This window comes from Vulpes lagopus, chromosome 19, assembly GCF_018345385.1.
Source record: "Vulpes lagopus strain Blue_001 chromosome 19, ASM1834538v1, whole genome shotgun sequence".
Taxonomy (NCBI): Eukaryota; Metazoa; Chordata; class Mammalia; order Carnivora; family Canidae; genus Vulpes; species Vulpes lagopus.
In genome coordinates, this window is record NC_054842.1 from 3,802,927 (window position 1) to 3,822,334 (window position 19,408).

At 37.2% G+C, this 19,408-nt stretch overlaps 1 protein-coding gene across 6 annotated transcripts in view; it reads right to left on the bottom strand.

Moving 5' to 3' along the window:
* The window catches only part of FBXL2 (F-box and leucine rich repeat protein 2), a 108,327-nt gene that overhangs the window by 33,238 nt on the left and 55,681 nt on the right, over positions 1 to 19,408 (bottom strand). For 4 of the 6 annotated variants that reach the window (XM_041733773.1, XM_041733774.1, XM_041733770.1 and 1 more), the window contains 3 exons: positions 7,690 to 7,744; positions 7,118 to 7,192; positions 2,571 to 2,665 (listed from right to left, as the gene is read on the bottom strand). In XM_041733773.1, coding sequence (XP_041589707.1) covers positions 2,571 to 2,665; positions 7,118 to 7,192; positions 7,690 to 7,744 — 225 coding nt within the window. Of the gene's footprint in view, positions 1 to 2,570; positions 2,666 to 7,117; positions 7,193 to 7,689; positions 7,745 to 19,408 lie in introns of those variants that run through there. The other 2 variants (XM_041733772.1, XM_041733775.1) reach the window with 2 other exon arrangements.

Genomic DNA, 19,408 nt, shown 5'->3' on the forward strand with positions numbered 1-19,408 from the left:
CCAATAATGACAGAACGAGATCAATGGTTGCCTAGCAATGCGGCAGGGACAGGGTAGGAAGAAGGGGTTATAAAGGCACATGAGGAAGCTTTTACAGGTCTAAGTTCATTATCTTATCAGATTGTACACTTTAAATGCATAGTTTATTGTATCTCAATTAGATCTCAATAAAGCTGTTAACAATCCATAGGACTTCATATATAATGATACAGCAAGAGTTACAGAGAATACACATGTAAGATCCATTAGTACTGGGATTTTTTTTTTTTAAGATTTTATTTCTTGGGGATCCCTGGGTGGCGCAGCGGTTTAGCACCTGCCTTTGGCCCAGGGCGCGATCCTGGAGACCCAGGATCGAATCCCACATCGGGCTCCCGGTGCATGGAGCCTGCTTCTCCCTCTGCCTATGTCTCTGCCTCTCTCTCTCTCTCTCTGTGTGACTATCATAAATAAATAAATAATTTTTTAAAAAGATTTTATTTCTTTATTCATGAGAGACACACAAAGAGAGGCAGAGACATAGGCCGAGGGAGAAGTAGGCTCCCTGCAGAGAACCTGATGAGGAACTCGATCTCAGGGCCCTGGGATCACGACCTGAGCCAAAGGCAGCCGCTCAACCACTGCACCACCCAGGTGCCCCTAGTACTGGGATTTTAATCTATTTTGATTACTACTGTATCTCCATTCCCTAGATCAGTACCTGGTGTAGTAGGGCTCAATAAATATTTGCAAATGAATAGCCTCCCTCTAACCAAAACAACAATATACAAGTGGGGCAGAGTAGAGGCTGGCTTTAGGTGATTACAATAAACAACTGGAAGGATAACAAAATTCCTTCTGAGTCATATACTAGAATTATGCTTATCACTATTTCTCACAGTAATCTGATCTCACATATTAAAAACGTATAAGATAATGAGGCACCTGGGTGGCTCAGTCGTTTAGTGTATGTCTTCTGATTGTATGTTCTGTAGTGTATGTCTCAGGTCATGATCTCAGGGTTCTGAGACTGAGCCCCACATCAGACTCCAAACTGCTGAGGGTGGAGCCTGCTGAAGATTCTCTCTTTCTCTCCCTCCTCTCCGCTCCTCCCCTGCTTTCTCACATGCATGCATTCTCTCTCTAAAAAAAGTGTGTAAGATATTAACATAGATTTCTACAATAAAAATTACAGTAAACCACTAACATTCTTAGCCTCAGGATAGTTTTGCTAGTACATATGGCTTTATTCTAATTGCCAAGATAAGAATATATTTCTTTGATATTCCTCATTGACAATCCATATCTTCACATTTATTTTAGTTTTTTAGTTTTTAATGGAACCACTATTTTTTTAATGGAACCACTATTAAACTTATGTTCTCTTTTATAAGTTATCTTAGGATCATTTAAGCTTTTTTATTAAAATAGAATCAATCTATTCCATCAGTCTACAAAGCTTTTGAAGTAGCATAAAATTTAGTCTGATGATCTGAATTTCTTGATTAAAAAAAAAAAAAACTTTGTTCCATAACATTTATAAGGAGTGTTTTGATCCTTAAAATATGTTATGAATCAATTTTCTTGGCAATGGTATAGCAGATGTTTCACTTACAAATTCCACTATCTGTAATCACTATGTATTGCACATTTCTACTGGCAGTTGCAATTGATATACACAGTGGTGATGCTTAGGTCTGCAGGAGACAAAGTCTGTCCCAGGGTTCTAGGGGGGCACTGTGTGTTCTAATTTAGACAACCTCAAGAAATAGTAGAGGCCACAAGGATGAGAATATAAAGGTTTTAATTATGTCTTGTCTCTAGAAAAGCACATATCCTTAGCAGTGTATTGATAACATTTCCAATAAATAATGGCTATCCAGTAAGAGGTGGGCAAGCATTTGTTTGGATAGGATACAAGTGGATAATTTCATACCAGTATGAGTAAGCAAAATTCCAGGTGTGCTAAGGAAGTTTTTGGAAGAATTATTTTGTTAAGTCATATAATATATAAAAAGACACTCTTTTTTTAAAAAAAAAAACTTTTAAAAATTATTATTTATTTATGATAGTCACACAGAGAGACAGAGAGAGAGAGGCAGAGACACAGGCAGAGGGAGAAGCAGGCTCCATGCACCGGGAGCCCGACGTGGGATTCGATCCCGGGTCTCCAGGATTGTGCCCTGGGCCAAAGGCAGGCGCCAAACTGCTGTGCCACCCAGGGATCCCCAAGACAGTCACTCTTATGAGAATGAAACTAGGAAGATCAGAAAGTGGAGAAGGAAACAGAGGAGTAAACCATTATTATGCACCAGGCACTTCATATGTGTTGTTTCATGCAGGAACTATAGCTGCCTTCACTTTGTAGAAGAGAGCTGACACTTGGGAGAGGTGAAATAATTTGTCCTAAAGTTGTATCCCTAACCAAGGCCTACTGACTCCCAAGTCATGGTTCTGTCACTTCTCTATGTAAATTACAATAGAGAGAATTTAACAGAAGAAAAGCACATAATATCTTGGTTTATTTTTGCTGATGACAAGTCAGCTACAAAGCTGCTATGACAAAGTGAGTCACTGTGGATTCAACTTACTTCAAGGAGGAATCTCCAACACCAATGCAGCCTCGCAAGCTGAGCTTCCTCAGGAATCCACCACATCGCTTTGAGATATTTTCCACCACTCGACCCTTAAGTAAAAAAAGTTAGGAAAAAATCTTATTTTCCATGCTGCTTATCTAACAGCATACTAACCTGAAATTTAGAAATTGAATATATTTTTCCAGGTTAAAAGAAGCTATTTTGGAACATTCTTCCAATATCCCACTCTGTTCCTACTATATAAAAGAGCTGCAAGCACCGAAAAATGTTTTCAATTTAGGCATTAGGTATTAAAAAAACTCTAGTGCACTATAATTTGGAAGTTTCAATCCTGGAGCTAGGCCTTTCTACCCAGAACTCAGAGCTACTTCACCAATTACAAGGTTTTCTGAGGTCAGCTGTGGGAACGCTGGCTGTTGAGCAGCAATCTAAAACGATATTACTCAAAAAAAGAAAGAAAGAAAAGAAATTCCCTTTTAGCTTAACATTACCACTCTAAAAGTTTGAAAATGTATCATAAACGCTCCTCCTCAACCTCCTTAGCAATCCCCTACTTAAACACATTTGCTTTGAAATAGGAACGTAGGCTGGATACTGGCAAATACATTAAAGGAAAAAAATGAACATTAATTAAGTACTTTCACTTTTTCAGGCACGATTTTTAACACCTTCTGAACATCAAAGACTTTAGCTCTTCTTTTTGTGTGTGTGGTTGTACATTGGATACTTGTATCACATTAGGTCGAATTGTGATCTTGTTATTGTCTTTATTTGGAGATTAAATATGTATGGGTGCTAAATTGACATGAACTTTTGATCATTAATCTTATGTGTCAATTTGACTGGGCCACAGGGTTCACAAACTTTTGAATCTGTGAGAGTATTTCTGGATAAGATTAGCATTTGAATCAGTAGAGAGGCCTTCCTCGTGTGGGTGGGACTCATCCAATCAATTAAAGACTTAATAGAGTAAAAAAGGTTGAGTAAGAGGGAACTCCCCCTTACTTGACTGCTTGAGCTGAGACACTGGTCTTTTCTGGTCTCTGGACTGGGACCGAAACATCAGCTCTTCTTAGGTCTGGAACCTATTAACTTTCAGATTGGAATTTACCCCACTGGCTGGTTCACAGGTCAGATTGGAGCTACACATCAGCTCTCCTGGGTCTCCAGCTTCCTGAATGCATATCTTGGGACTTCTTGGCCTCCACAATCACATGACCCAATTCCTTATAATTAATCTACGTATTTGTATATATACATGCCCTATTGTTTCTCTGGAGAATCCTGACTAATACAGACTGGATCCATACCTTCATTTTGCAAATAAAGAAATTAAATGATTAAATTGCCAAGGTTACACTTAGTAAGTAGTAGAGTTAAGGTTTTAACAGGTTTATTTGATTCAAAAGGCTGCACAACTACTATCTCCACAAGGGAGGAAATATGAAAAAGGGCCATGCTGGTCTTTAAAAAAACACTATTATCCCCACTTTATAAAACAGCAATCTTGGCACTGAACTGTAAGCACTAAAAATACAGTAGGACACATCAAACCACAGGATCACAGGAACAGGGCTCACACATATCATTACCTGGCCAACATCTTTTTTTTTTTTTTTTTAATTTACTTATGATAGTCAGAGAGAGAGAGAGAGAGGCAGAGACACAGGCAGAGGGAGAAGCAGGCTCCATGCACCGGGAGCCCGATGTGGGATTCGATCCCGGGTCTCCAGGATCGCGCCCTGGGCCAAAGGTAGGCGCCAAACCGCTGCGCCACCCAGGGATCCCCCTGGCCAACATCTTAAGATGAAAATCTAAACTCTGATATTGCTAGCAGCTTTATTTGTGCTTTCTTGAGTATTACTAAGTTAAGACATTTTTGTCATTAGGGAGAAAAAAAGACTATGACTTGGAAGTCCAAGATAAATATTTAAGTACAGAATAAAACAACACAAAGGTCTCCACAGCAATGTCTACAAATGGAGGACACAACATATTTTTCTCCATTTCAAGTCAGTCACATTTATATAAGCTTTCTATTCTTTCTTTGGAGTAAAAGTTTTTGTACTGAGATTTTAAAAAAAATTACATTCAGTATTTTCTGCTCCACTGTTTCCAGCTAAGAGGAAAAATGGGCAAACCGTCTCCAAATGCAAAGTTTAAGTCAATTATCCATTTAGATAATATGTTGTAGATGGGGATTTGGAAATAAAGGGCTTTAGAAAAAAAATAAGGCCTAAATGGAGGGACTTTTGGAGTTATAACTTTTAGATTAACATGTTACTTGGTTATTTCTAATTTTTGGCTGGGTGGGATCTTTAGTAACCATGAAGACACAAAAAACGTCCAACTTTTAAAGGCCTGGTAAATGCTTCAATATCACAGAAATAACACCCTGGGAAGAATCATTCTCAAGGAAAATCATTCTCATGATGCACACTTGTCATCTGGATGCTTTATTCTACCTTTTCTCTGAAACAGTCACATAACCCATTTTATTCAGGGTACCAACTGTCTCTTCTTATTAGATGAATGACCTTGGGTAAGCTATTAAAATTTTTTATGCCTCAGTTTCTTCAATATGGTGTTTTTGAGAAGATTAATTGATTATATGTAACTTGCTTAAACAGTGCGAGGCACATAGTAAATACTGTTAGTATATTAGTCCTGAACCTTGGTATATTCTTTCTTCTCTCAACATATCCATAAATCATCATTTTCATCCTGAAGAAATAATCTGAGATGCTCAAATTATTCCATAGGTGAATATCCAATGGGTCCTATTTAGAGAATATAGGGGTTCCAACACTTGGTTCATAATCCAATCTGGATTCAAGTAGTCAGCCCAAAAGGGCAACTAACTAGTCTTACACTAGACTAGACTAACATGGTGCCAGCTATTTTAAGTTCTCACATGTAATTCTTTACACAACTGGTGACCTGTACACTAGTGTCTCCTTTAGTGGAAGTGCTCTTAAGTATTTCTACACTGTCCGCTGTCAGCTGAGATTCTGTACAAGGTTGTGCTGTTTACTTGAACTAGTATTCTTTAAAATCTGAATTGGAAAGTTTCCAATATGCCTTCCAAAAAGTTGTACAGTTTGGAAAAATCATGAAAGAAAACTGAGGGGACAGTAAGAACCACAAAAAATAAAAGATAATTTGCAAAAATTTTAAAAAACAATGACTCTCCTTTGGTGAGCAGAAATGACTACAATTTTTGGAATTTAATGTGCTTGTCAAAATCACTAAGTAAACACAATGAGCAAAGCTCTATGAAGAGGAGTCACACATCAGCATGTTTTGGTAGGACCTTGTTGCAATCACTGCTAGTAAGCCTGGATAGAACATCAAAAGACTCCTAATCCAGGGACTACAGTCCAAAACAGGAACTGAGAGTATCTTCCCAGGCTGGGGGTGACTCTTCCAAACTCAGAGCACCACAGTACAGGAGGAGTCCCAGAGTGAAAACTCGTGCTCAACCCCACTGCTGCAGCTGCTCTGCTCCACTGCCGTGAGACGGATCAGAGACTCTCCAGCTAGTAACCCATAGAAGGACGGAAGGGCCTCCACAATGGACCCTTAGTTCTCCTAGGTAACACCAGGTGAAGTAACTTGCAGGGAACTGTTCGGGCTCATCTCAGTGTTAAGCATGATGATTTCTTGATCCATTAAAAAAAGACACAAAACATACATTTTGGCAAAAACACATGATGAAAATGCTATGTGAGAAACTGAATTAAAATACAGCTCCATGACTGTAACTGAGTTGGCTAAATTAGAAATGAGTAAGGTTTTCCTAATATTGGGTTGATAAACTTCAGAACCTCCACACCCCTAAAACAGTATCTAGATAATTATTAAGTACAATGAAGATTACTTCCTTCTTTCTTTTTGGTTATAAATTGGTATTTAATCTACAAGTTGTCTTAAAATAAACTTTTCTCACTTGGTCAGGCCTACCACTCTTACATGGAGATATTCACATATTCCCAGATAAATACATGAGAATCCTGGAATTATAAAAGGCTTTAAGGATTATTTTGCTTCTTTATTTTATAGACAATAAAACTGAAGCACTGAGAGATTATATGGCTTAGGTGGTTGAACTGGAGTGATATCTCAAATCTTCAGCTTTACTCTTGGACCACGCTTCTGCCATTTCTCTATTCTTGATGCTGAATTAGAATTCTCAGTGGATCTTTCAGATCAATAAATATTTGTCAGGAGTCTCCTAAGATTTAAGCACTGAACATACCTAATGATGCAGGTATGGGGCAATAAAAAGCTGAGCAGTAATACTAAGGTTATAAACATGAAGAAGGAAGAAAAGTAGTCTGTCACTGATATGGAGCCAAAGCAAAATACAAGCAGATTTTTGGTCTTGATGTACACAGATACTTTCCAGGTTTTTTTCTTCTCTATTACACCTTGACACCTTCATATTAAATCTAAATGCAGCAAAAGAAAAAGGCAAGAAAGAGTGACCATTTTACTGATCTTTTTAAAAAAGTCTTTTGTCTAAAATAAAGCTAACTTACCTCTACATCTGTTTGAAAGTTAAAAAGGTCTATTCTTTGCCAGTTGCTTCCATCCAGGGCTAAGATGTTCCAGGCCTGGAGTGGGGAGGTACAGGAGGAGAGGTGGGGGTGAAACGGATACACTAAGTTAGACTGTTAATGGAAATCGTGATTCAACCTTTGTATTTCCCAAATTTTAGTCTTGATATACATTAAGTGGACTATCAAATATAGAATTATAGTAACTCCATGTTAGGTTAAATATAAAAGATGTTATTTAAAGTTCACTGCTTGTGGCACTTCAGTGGCTCAGTCGGTTAAGCATCCAACTCTTGATTTTGGCTCAGATTATGATCTTGGGGTCATGGGATTGAGCCCTGCGCTGGCTCTGCACTAGACATGGAGTCTACTTAAAATTCTCTCTCTCTCCTTGTGTCCTGCTGCCCCTCCCCCATTTATGCATAAGCATGTGTGCACACTCTCTTAAAAAAATTAAATTAAAAAAATAAAGGTAACTGCCTGTTTGAACTAAAACTCATTCTCATTATAATAAAACTCAATATTGATTGACAAAAATCTGGTTAATACTCTACCTTGGAAATCTGTGCACATCGGCACAAAGTTACTATATCCAAGAAGGAAAATATTCTAGGAAGAAAGGGGAAAAACAAAAAAATGAGATGATATTAACATTTTAGGATATTTGCAAACTTGAAAGATAAAATCTAATATGCCATCTGCATATATCACAAGTTTTTTCAAGATTCTTCAGTTTGCAATACACAAGCTCATTATAATTTTTACATCACTACTGTGAAATATTAAATATTCACATGTTCCAAAGCTGTTTTAGACACACTACAAAAATCCCCTTAAAACAAAATCCATTAAACTTTTAAGTCCCTTGTTCTAAGACCTGGACATGAGATAGCAGATCGTAACTTGTCCTATTCAAAAACCAACTGTCTAATCTCCTACACACTAAGCCTCAGGAAAGCTAAATCCTTCTAATTCTCATGTCCCTAACACACAGTACAAACCCCCTCTTCTGGTAGTAGATGTACCAAACAGGCTCAGATGCCTGAGCCTCATTTAACACAGCCAAGAAGGACTCAATGATAAAACCCATTTGGTTTTGATGTATTTGTTCACAGGGCAGAAAGATGGAGCCCATTCATTGGTAAGTTCTATAGTGACCAGTTATAATTGAATTGAAGCCAAGAACCACAGAAGATGGGAAAGATGGGGAAAAAGAAAAGCAGAGAAGTAAACAAAAACCTAGTTGACATCAGCAGTGCTCCTAGAGGAAGCAGTAGCTGTCAGCATGGGTCTGAGTGAGGTCCCAACACCGGCAGTGGAGATGAGTTGCTGATGATAGCACAGTGGCAAATAGCTGCCATATGTCTCAGTGCTGTGTAGCAATAGCTGCAAATAAAGAACAGCTTTTCTGTGAGAAAAAAGGTGAGTGAGGATAAGGTGAGGAACAATATAGGATCTGAATCCATATAGTCCTGGGAGATAAATGAGAGTTTGTGTCTGTGTGTAGAAGGGGGAAAAGGTAAGATAGCAAACAGCTACCTATAAAGTTCTTCAAAGTACTTCAAAGGTAACAATCAGTGGTGAGTTAAAAAATCCATGGGCTTAGGGAAGGATAACAGATCCATAAAACACCAGAGCATTGTAACCTACAATAATGTATACACAAGTAGCACCACAAGACTAGTGATGCTACAGATACTACTCTACAATATAGGCTCCAATAATTTTCTTGTGAAAAGCAAATGATGGAAGCATAAGGGCTGCATTGATCTTAAAAGACTCAGTGGAACTTTGTATATAGGAAAATGCTGGTGGCTGAAAATATGCACTAAAGTATATGCTAAACATATTTCAGGGTGTCTGCAAACACCTACGTTGCCTCTATGGAAATACTTCTTGCCCACCCATAGGCCTTTCTTCCTTAACATCCATGTTCTATACCATATGACCATTTCACAATGAGCCACAACTCATCACTAGCTCTCCAGAAGACCAAGGACCAGATAGAGAAATGCATATGGTAGAGTATTTCATGCCAGGGTTGGGTTCTAAAACCTACAAACCTAGGTGGAAAAGGAGTTAGGTAAGTTTTCCTTGAGAATCTCTTAAGACTGTACTACCTTGGAGACCACATTCTATCACCTCTTAGTAAGAACAATTGCACTGATATTGATAAAAATAGCTAACTTTGATTATGTATTTACTATGTGCTAGCCACAGTTTGTTAGTCATTTAATTATCTCAACACTGTTATAAGATGCTAATATTATCTCTGTTTTTTGGAGAATGACATGGAGCACAGAAAGATTAAGTAACCTGCCCAGTCCACACAGATAGGAAGAGCTGGGATTTGAACCCATGTAGGCTGGCTTGAGAGCCCAAGCCTATGACTACTATCATATACAGCCTCAGAAAGTTTAACACAGATGTTCTTCCCTCAGGATTGGACTAAATGCTATTTCTTCAACTGAAGAGCAGATGAAGTAATTGTGCTTAGTGAGCATGCCGTATGGAAATCACCTATCTTTGAATGCAAGGATCACACTAACTGAAGCAAAATGCTCACACATCCAGATACACATGAGAACCAACAGCTGGAACACAAGTTTACATTTTTCATCTCATGGTTACTACCAAATTTTATGGTTACTGAATGAAAAAGTAGATTGCCTTTGGTGTTTACATTATTTTCCCTCTTCCTATCACCCCATGAATATATGTAGTTGTATTTGCACAAGTTAAATAGGCATGATAGAACTCCAAAGTGCCAAACTGCATCCTAAGCCAAATTCCTGAATCATGTTTCAGTGGATAAAATAAATGCCTTAAATGACAGAGTGTGGGATACTGACAATAGAAACAGAGATAACTAGAAGAGTTAGAGTCCTGGGAAATTGAGTTCTGGCCTTTCCAAAGCATCTTTATTTTTTTTTTTTTCTTTCTTTTCTTGGAAATTGCTTCCTACCTCAAATGTGATAACTTCACCCTTCATTAGGAAAGCACTGCAGTGTACAAATTGGTTATAAAGAAATATATACAGGGGTATACCGGAGTGGATGTGCTTCTAGACTTTGTATTCTAGTCTACTGGTCTGTTTTCTACCTTTATGCCATGAGGCTGTTTTAATTATGAAGCTTTCTTAAGTCTTGATGTCTGGTAATGTAAGTCCTTCAATTTTGTTCTTCTTCAAGATTACCTTGGCTATTCTTGGTTCTTAGAATTTCCACTTACATTTTAGAATCAGCATGTCAATTTTCACAAGAACTTTATGAAATTTTTACTGAGATTACACTGCATTTATAGAAACTTCGGGGAGAATTGAAATCTTCACAATATAGTCTTCCAATCCAGAAACATGATATATTCCATTATTTACTTAGGATGTCTTTAATTTCTCATAGTAATTTTTGCAGTTTTCCATATAGCTACTCTTCTCATCTTTAGATTCCACCACCCACAGTTATTTAAAGTGTTACTATTAAAAAGGAATTTTTAAATGTCATTTTCTGTTTTTTTTTTTTTTAAGTAATCTTTATGCCCAAAGTGGGGCTTGAGCTCATGACCCCAAGATTAAGAGTCACATGCTCTACCAACTGAATCAGCCAGGTACCCCTTCAATATCTTTTTCTAATTGTTAATATACATAGTTAATTTCCACATATTTAGCTTATATCCAGTAGCCTTTCCAAATTCATTACTAAATCCTAAAGATTTTCTTTTCTTTTTTTTTTAATACTTTATTTGAGAGAGAGAGAGAGAGCAAGGAAGAGAGCACAAGCATAAACAAGGGGGAGGAACAGAGGGAGAGTGAGAATCAGGCTCTCCACTGAGCAGGGAGCCCAACATGAGGCTTGATCTCAGGACCCTAGGATCATGACTTGAGCCAAAGGCAGACAATTAACCAACTGAGCCACCCAGATGCCCCAATTCTAATGATTTTCTACATACAGAAACAATTCATTTGATTTTTCTTCCTTTACAATACTTTTAATTTCTTTTTCTTGCCTTATTGAAGTGGCTATGATCTTCTCTAGTGTACTAATGGTAATGAAAGACAGCTTTTTCTCATTGTTATTTCAGAGAGAAAGCTGTCACTTTTTAATCACCAATCATGATATTCACTATAGGGATTTTCCCCCTACCTTTTCAACCTTTAAGTTTTTTTGTTATACCCTGTAAAAGGTCTGTTTTGTCATGCTTGACTTAAACATCTAACATTCACTTCTCTCCCAAGCATTTATTAAAAGTAAGAGCACATGGAATTCCCATATATTACCCCTGTACTTGACACACATAGTTTCCCCTCTTATTAACATTTTGCATTAGTGTCACACATTTGTTAAAATTGATACTGATACATTATTAACTAAAGTCTGCAGTTTAGGTTAAAGTTCACTCTTTGTACTGTACAATTAATTCTATGGGTTTTGACAGATGGATGATGACATGTGTCCAACATTACATTATACAGGATAGTTCATCAGCCTAAAAATTACCTGACTCACCTGTTCATCCCTTCCCTCCTTCAGATGAAGCCCAGTTAACCACTGGTCTTTTTAATGTTTCCACAGTTTTGCCTTTTTCAGGATGTCATAATTGGAATCATATAGTATGTGCCTGTTCAGATTAGTACCTTCACTTAGCAATATGCATTTAAGGTTCTTCTATGTCTTTTAGTGGCAAGATAGCTTACTATTTTTTATTCCTGTATAATATTGAACAATATTGAAACTGATGTACCAGTTTATCCATTCATCTACTTTAGGCCATCTTACTTGTTTTCAGTTTTGGATGATTATGAATAATTCTTCTGTAATCATTTGTATGCAAGTTTTTGTGTGGGTACATTTCTACTCAGTTAGAAAAATACCTAGGGGTGGAATTGATAGATCATGTAACCTTGTGTTTAGCTTTGTAAGAAGCCGCCAAACTGTCTTCCAAAGTGCCTATACCATTTTGAATCTCCAGCAATGAACGAGAGTTCCTGTTGCTCTGAATCTTGTCAATGTTTGGTATTCCTAGATTTTTAAATTTTAGCCATTCTAAATAGGTGTACAGTGATATCTCATTGCTTAGTTTTCAAATCCTTAAGGACATAAATACTTCTTCTTTGGTGAAGTATCTAAATATTTTACCCATTTTTAAATTGGTTTGTTTTCTTGCGTATTTTGAACATCAGTCATATGACTTTGGCAAATATTTTCTCCAAGTCTGTGTTTTGTCTTTTCATTCCCTTAACAGTCTTTTTTACAGAAGTTTTTGATTTTAATAAAGTCCAACTTATCAATTTTCTCTTTGATGGGTCATGCTTTATTGTATCTAAAACTTCATTACCAAGCCCAAGGCTACCTACATTTTCTCATTTTCTCCTATGCTTCTTCCAGAAGTTTTATTTTATTTTTTTTCCAGAAGTTTTATAGTTTTGTATTTGCCATACAAGTCTATGATCCATTTTGAGTTGATTTTTGTGAAAGATGTAAGGTCTGTGTTTACTGCCTTTGCATTAGATGTCCAATTATTCCAACACCATTTGTTGAAAAAGATACTCTCTCCATTAAATTTCTTTTTTTTTCTGGGGTGCCTCGGTGGCTCAGTTAAGCATCTGACTCTTGATTCGGCCCAGGTCATAGTCTCAGTGTCATGGAATCAAGCCCCATGTCAGGTTCCATGCTTGGGGGGAGTCTGCTTGAGATTCTCTCTCCCTCTGCCCCTCTGTATGCTTGCTGCTCATACATGCTTGCTCACTCTCTAAAATAAATAAATAAAAATTTAAATTGCTTTTGCTCCTTTGTCAAAGATCAGTTCACTTTGTGCGGTTCTATTTCTGGGATCTTTTTGGTGTTCAACTATTTTCTATTTGTCTTTTCTTTCACCAACAACACATTGACATGATTATTGTGGCATTAAGTAGTGTCACTCCTCCAGTTTTGATCTTTAGTACTGAACTGGCTTTTCTGAGTCTTCTGACTTTAGAATGAGCTTTTGATATCCACAAAATAACTTGGTGGTATTTTGATTGGGATTGTGTTGATTCTACAGATCAACTTGGGAAAAATGAGTATTTTAATGACACGGAGTCCTTTTTTTTTTTTTTTGTATATTTTTTATTGGAGTTCAATTTGCCAACATATAGCATAACACCCAGTGCTCATCCCATCAAGTGCCCCTCAGGGCCCATCACCCAGTCACCCCATCCCTCCACCCACCTCCCTTTCACCACCCCTTGTATGTTTCCCAGAGTTAGGTGTCTCTCATGTTCTGTCACCCTCACTGATATTTCCCACTCATTTTCCCTCCTTTCCCTTTTATTCCCTTTCACTATTTTTTATATTCCCCAAATGAATGAGACCACATAATGTCTGCCCTTCTCTGACTGACTTCACTCAGCATAATACCCAACAATGAGTCCTTCTATCCAGTAATGTATAGCATGTCTCCATTTATTTAGATTTTGATTTTTTCATTGGAGTTTAGGAGTTTCCACCATATAGATCCTGTACAAATTATGCTAAATTTATACCTAAGTATTTCACTTTTTATGCTAATGTAAATGGTAATTGCTTTTCACTTCAATATCTAGTTGTTCACTAATGGCACTTAGGAAAGCAAGGACCTTTTTTACATATTAACCTTATAGTCTACTAACTTGCTGTAATTACTTGTTAAATACAGAAATATTTTGTCACTTTTTTTGGATTTTCTCCGGAAACAATCACATTTCATCTACAAACATAACCAGTTTTATTTCTTCCTTCCCAATGTATACCATTGCTTTCCTTTTCTTATTTAATTGGATTAGCTAGGACTTCTGGTACTATGAGGAATAGGAGTGGTAAGAGTAGTCATTCTTATTTCTGATCTTGGGAAAAAAAGAATCGAGTTTCTCGCCACTAAGTATAGTGTTAGCTGAAGAGTTTTTATAGATATTTATTTTCTTTCTATTTTTTTAAAGTAAGCTCTAGGCCCAACATGGGGCTTGAACTCATGAATTCAAGATCAAGAGTCTCATGCTTGAGCCAGCCAGGTGGACTATTTTTTTGTAGATATTCTCGATCAAGTTGAGAAGTTCTCCTCTATTCTTGGTTTGATGAAGGTTTCTGTTATGGTGGACATTAGAATTTGTCAAATGCTTTTTCTGCATGATGACCCTATAATTTCTTCTTCTTTAAACAACTGATGTGATGATGGATTACATTAATTTTGGAATGAAGCATCCTTGCATACCTGAAATAAATCCCACTTGGTTGTATTATTCTTTTCATATATTGTTAAATTTGGTTTGCTAATATATTGTTGAAGATTTTGCATCTATGTTTACAAGATATATTGTTCTGTAGTTTTTCCTTTCTATATTGTCTTTATCAGGTTTTGGTATGAAGATAAAGCTGTCTTCACAGAATGAGTTACGAAGTCTTCTGCTTTTATCTTTTGGATGACATAAAGAATTGGTATCATTTCAGGGTACTTGGGTGGCTCAGTTAGGTAAGCATATGACTTCAACTCAGGTCATGATCTCAGGGTCCTGGGATCAAGTCCTGCATCAGGCTGTCTATTCAGCAGGGAGTATGCTTGTCCCTCTCCTTCTGCTCCTCCACCTACTTGTGCTCTCTTTCTCTCTCAAATAAAATCTTTTTTAAAAAAATAATTAGTATCATTTATTTCCTAAATGTTTGTAGAATTCACCAATGTAACCATCTGGGTCTGGTGCTTTCTATTTGGGAAGGTTATTAATAATTGATGTAATGAATTTAATAGGTATATATCCATTCAGTTTATCTATTTCTCCTTGTGTGAGAGTTAGTAGTTTTGTCTTTTGAAGAAATGGTCCATTTCATTTAAGTGACCAAATTTATGGACATATAGTTCATAATATCCCTTTATTATCCTTTTAATATTCATGAAATCAGTAATGATGATCCCTCCTCCATTTCTGATAGTACTAATTTGTATCTTCTCTCTTTCATTCTTGGTTAATCTGGCCAGAGGTTTATCAATTTTGTTGATTTCTGCTCCATTTTTTGTTAGGTCCTTTCTTTTGCTTACTTTAGGCTTCAATTGATCCTCTTTCTCTAGTTTCCAAAAGTGGAAACTCAGATTATTGTGCTTAATTACACTGATTTTCAAACATACAAATAAATCCTGTATTTCTAAAATAAACCCACTGGTTATAATTATTCAGATTTTCATATACTGCTGGATTTGGCTTACTAGTTTTGTTAAGGATTTTTACATCTATAGTCATGACAAATATTGGCCTGTAATTTTCCTTTCTTCTAACATCCTCATTCAGTTTGGTATTAGGGTTACGTTGACCTCATAAAACTGTCTCTATACTTTGAAAGAGTCTGTAAGACTGGTATTGTATCTTTCTATAAATGTTTGGAAAAACTCCAAGAAAAGCTTTCTGGGCTTGTTCTCTGCAGGAAAATTTTATTTATAAATTCTATTTACAGATAAATCCAGTGCTTCTTGGCCTTTTGGCTAATGTCAAGAGTAGTAACAGATAACTCCAGATTTTTAATTTCTTATGGTTTTTAAAAGCTGTGTTTTTCAAGGAATTTTCCCATTTAATCTGATTTCAAACGGTTGTTAAATGCATTCCATAATTATCTCCATACTACTTCTAAAAATTAGAAATGTCCCTTTTTTGTGATAATTTCCTTTTCTGTTTTTGTTTCCTTTATCAGTCAAGCTAGAGAGTTATCAATTTAAGTAATAAAAATTATCTTTGTTTATTTCTCTAGTTCATTAATCTATGCTCTTCATCAATTCCTTCATTATAGTTTCTTTGAATTTGCTGTGTTTTTTCAGTTACTTGAGCTGGAACTTTTGATCACATTCATCCCTTCTTTTCTAATGCATGCATTTAAAGCATTTTCCCCTACACATCATCCCACAAATTTTTATATGTCATACTTTCATTATTTAGCTTGAAATACTTTATGATTTCCATTGTCATAACATCTTGATCCACAGATTTAGAAATTTGTAGCTTGAGACACCTAGGTGGCTCAGTGGTTGAGTGTCTGCCTTCCGCTCAGGGCGTGATGGAGTCCCACAGGGGATTTCCTGTGAGGAGCCTGCTTCTCTCTCTCTGCCTATGTCTCTCATGAATAAATGAATAAAATATTTTTTTAAAGAAATTTGTAGCTTAATATTTTGTTGTTATTGATTTCTAGTTTAGTTCTACTGTGGTAAGACAACATATTCTTAGCTAATTTCAGTTCTCTGAAATTCGTTGAATTTACTTTATGGCTCAACATATCTATTTTTTTTAAAAGATTTTATTTATTTATTTATTCATGAGAGACACACACACACAGAGAAAGAGAGGCAGAGACACAGGCAGAGGGAGAGGCAGGCTCCATGCAGGGAGCCCAATGTGGGACTTGATCGCAGCACTCCAGGATCACATGCCCTGAGCTAAAGGCAGATGCTCAACTGCTGAGCCACCCAGGTGTCCCAACATATAATCTATTTTGATAAATGTTTCATGTGCATTTCAGAAGAATGTGTGTTCTAAAGTTACTGAATGTAGTGTTCTATTATATGTCTAGTTGGTTAAGTGTGGTTCAAATCTCCTATATTCTAATTTTTTTGTCTGATTAGTCTATCAGTTACTTACTGTAAGTCTATCAGGGGTACGTTAAAGCTCTACATATAATTATGGATTTGTCTATTTTTCCCTTTAGTTTTGCTTTATATATTTTCAACTTATTTTATTAGGCTCATCAAAACTTAAGATTCCTATTGTCCAACTGACCCTTTATTGTGAAGAAATGTCTTTGTGTCTAACATACATCTTGCCTTAATGTCTGCTTTGTCAACGCTAACATAGTCGCAACAGCTTTTAATGTTCCCAACTTTTACCTTCAATCAAATTGTGTCTCTTGTTATTTTTAAAACTCCAGTTTAACATGGTTTGTCTTTAAACAGGAGTGTTAAGGTCATTTAACACTTAATCATGGATATAGCTTAAATCTACCATCCTGCCATTTGCTGTCCATTTTCCCCAACTGCTCCTTATTCCTTTACTCTCCTTTTAAGAATTCTTTAAAATAGCTAAAATGATATTTATGTCTTTGGTGGTTGCTATGAATACAGCACATCCCTATTTCAGTGTAGCTTCAATTAATATTATCCCTCCACAGGCACAATCACAGTATACTATCATTTAATCTTTTTTCTTCTGTGTTTATGTTGTCATATATTTTTGACATATATTATAAACCAAACAATATAGTGTTATGCTTTTTGCTTAAAACAATTATCTTTTAAATAATTTTTAACAGGTAAAAGGTATTCTATATTTACCTACATACTTACCATTTATGTGTTCTTCATTCTTTCCTGTACATGATTTTCAGCAACCTACGGCCTTAAGAACTTGCATTAGCATTTCTATAGTAATGGGGATGTCAGTTTTTGTTTACCAGAAAATGCTTTTATTTTTTTTTTTTTAAAGATAATTTTGTAGGGTGTGTGGTGCAGTTGGTTAAGCATCCGACTCTTGGCTTCAGGTCAGGTTGTGATCTCAGGGCTGTGAGATCAAGCCCCATGTTATGCCCCATGGTGAGCACAGAGTCTGCATAGGACTCTCTCTCTCTGCTCCCACCCCCCACACTCTCTCTCTCTAAAATAAATATTTTTAAAAAAAAGATAAAGAGGGGCTGCACCCTGGTACCTTTGGTAGCCGCAGCTCGGGAGCGGAATTCCAGCAGCACAGACCCGGGATCCCAAGGTGCTGGGGGACACAGCCTAGGATCCTGCGTTCCCCCCAGACAGGTGGAGGCGGGGAGGGCACAGGACAACGAGGACTCTCTAGCCAGGTGCCCCCAAGCTATGCAGGTCAGCGCCCACCCACCCACAGGCCAGTGCGAATTGGGAGACTGTGGTAGTTACTGCGGGAGCTGACTCCAGAGCTGGAGAGCTGGCCACGGCCAGTGTTGTTGTCCCTCCTGGTGTCACCCTGTGCCTGGGATGGAGTAGGGCCATCAGGGAACAGGGGCCTCATAGGATAAACAGCTCCCATTGAGCCGTGCACCTGGCAGGGGGCAGGGCAGGTCCCCCAGGTGCACACACCTGAGAATCAGCACAGCAGGCCCCTCCCCCAGAAGACCAGCTGGAAGGAAAGGGGAAGAGCAAGTTCTTGACCAACCAGTGCTGGAAAACTCCAGGGGAAGTCGAGGGATTTACGGTATATAGAACCAGAGGATACCCCTCCTTGTTTTCTTTTTTTCTTCTGTTTTCCAGTACAACTCATTTTTAGCCACTCTGCACTGAGAAAAATGACTAGAAAGAACTCACCACAAAGGAAAGAGTCAGAAACACTACTCTCTGCCACAAAGTTATGGAATTTGGATTACAATTCAGTGTCAGAAAACCAATTCAGAAGCACAATTATAAAGGTACTGGTGGCTCTGGAAAAAAGCATAAAGGATTCAAGAGACTTCATGACTGCAGAATTTAGATCTAAAAAAAAAAAAAAAAAGAATTTAGATCTAATCTGGCCGAAATTAAAAATCAATTAAATGAGATGCAATCCAAACTGGAGGTCCTAATGACGAGGGTTAATGAAGTAGAAGAAAGACTGAGTGACATAGAAGACAGGTTGATTGCAAGGAAGGAAGCTGAAGAAAAAAGAGGAAAACAATTAAAAGACCATGAGGAAAGGTTAAGGGAAATAAGTGACAGCCTCAGAAGGAAAAAAATCTACATTTAATTGGTGTTCCAGAGGGCACTGAAAGGGACAGAGGACCAGAAAGCATATTTGAATAAATCATAGCTGAGAACCTCCCTAACTTGGGGAGGGAAACAAGCATTCAGATCCAGGAGATAGAGAGATTCCCGCCCCCCCTAAAATCAATAAAAACTGTTTAACACCTAGACATTTAATAATGAAACCTGCAAATTCCAAGGATAAAGAGAAAATCCTTAAAGGAGTAAGAGACAAGAGATCTTTAACTTATATGGGGAGAAATATTAGATTAACAGAAGAGACCTGGCAGGCCAGAAAGGGCTGGCAGGATATATTCAGGGTCCTAATGAGAAGAACATGCAGCCAAGAATATTCTATCCAGCAAGGCTCTCATTCAGAATAGAAGGAGAGATAAAGAGCTTCCAAGATAGGCAGAAACTGAAAGAACATGTGACTACCAAACCAGCTCTGGAAGAAATGTTAAGGGGGGACTCTGTAAAAGAAAGAGGAAGCCCAAAGAAATAAGACACAAAAACAGGGACTGAATAGGTATTATGATGACACTAAATTCATAT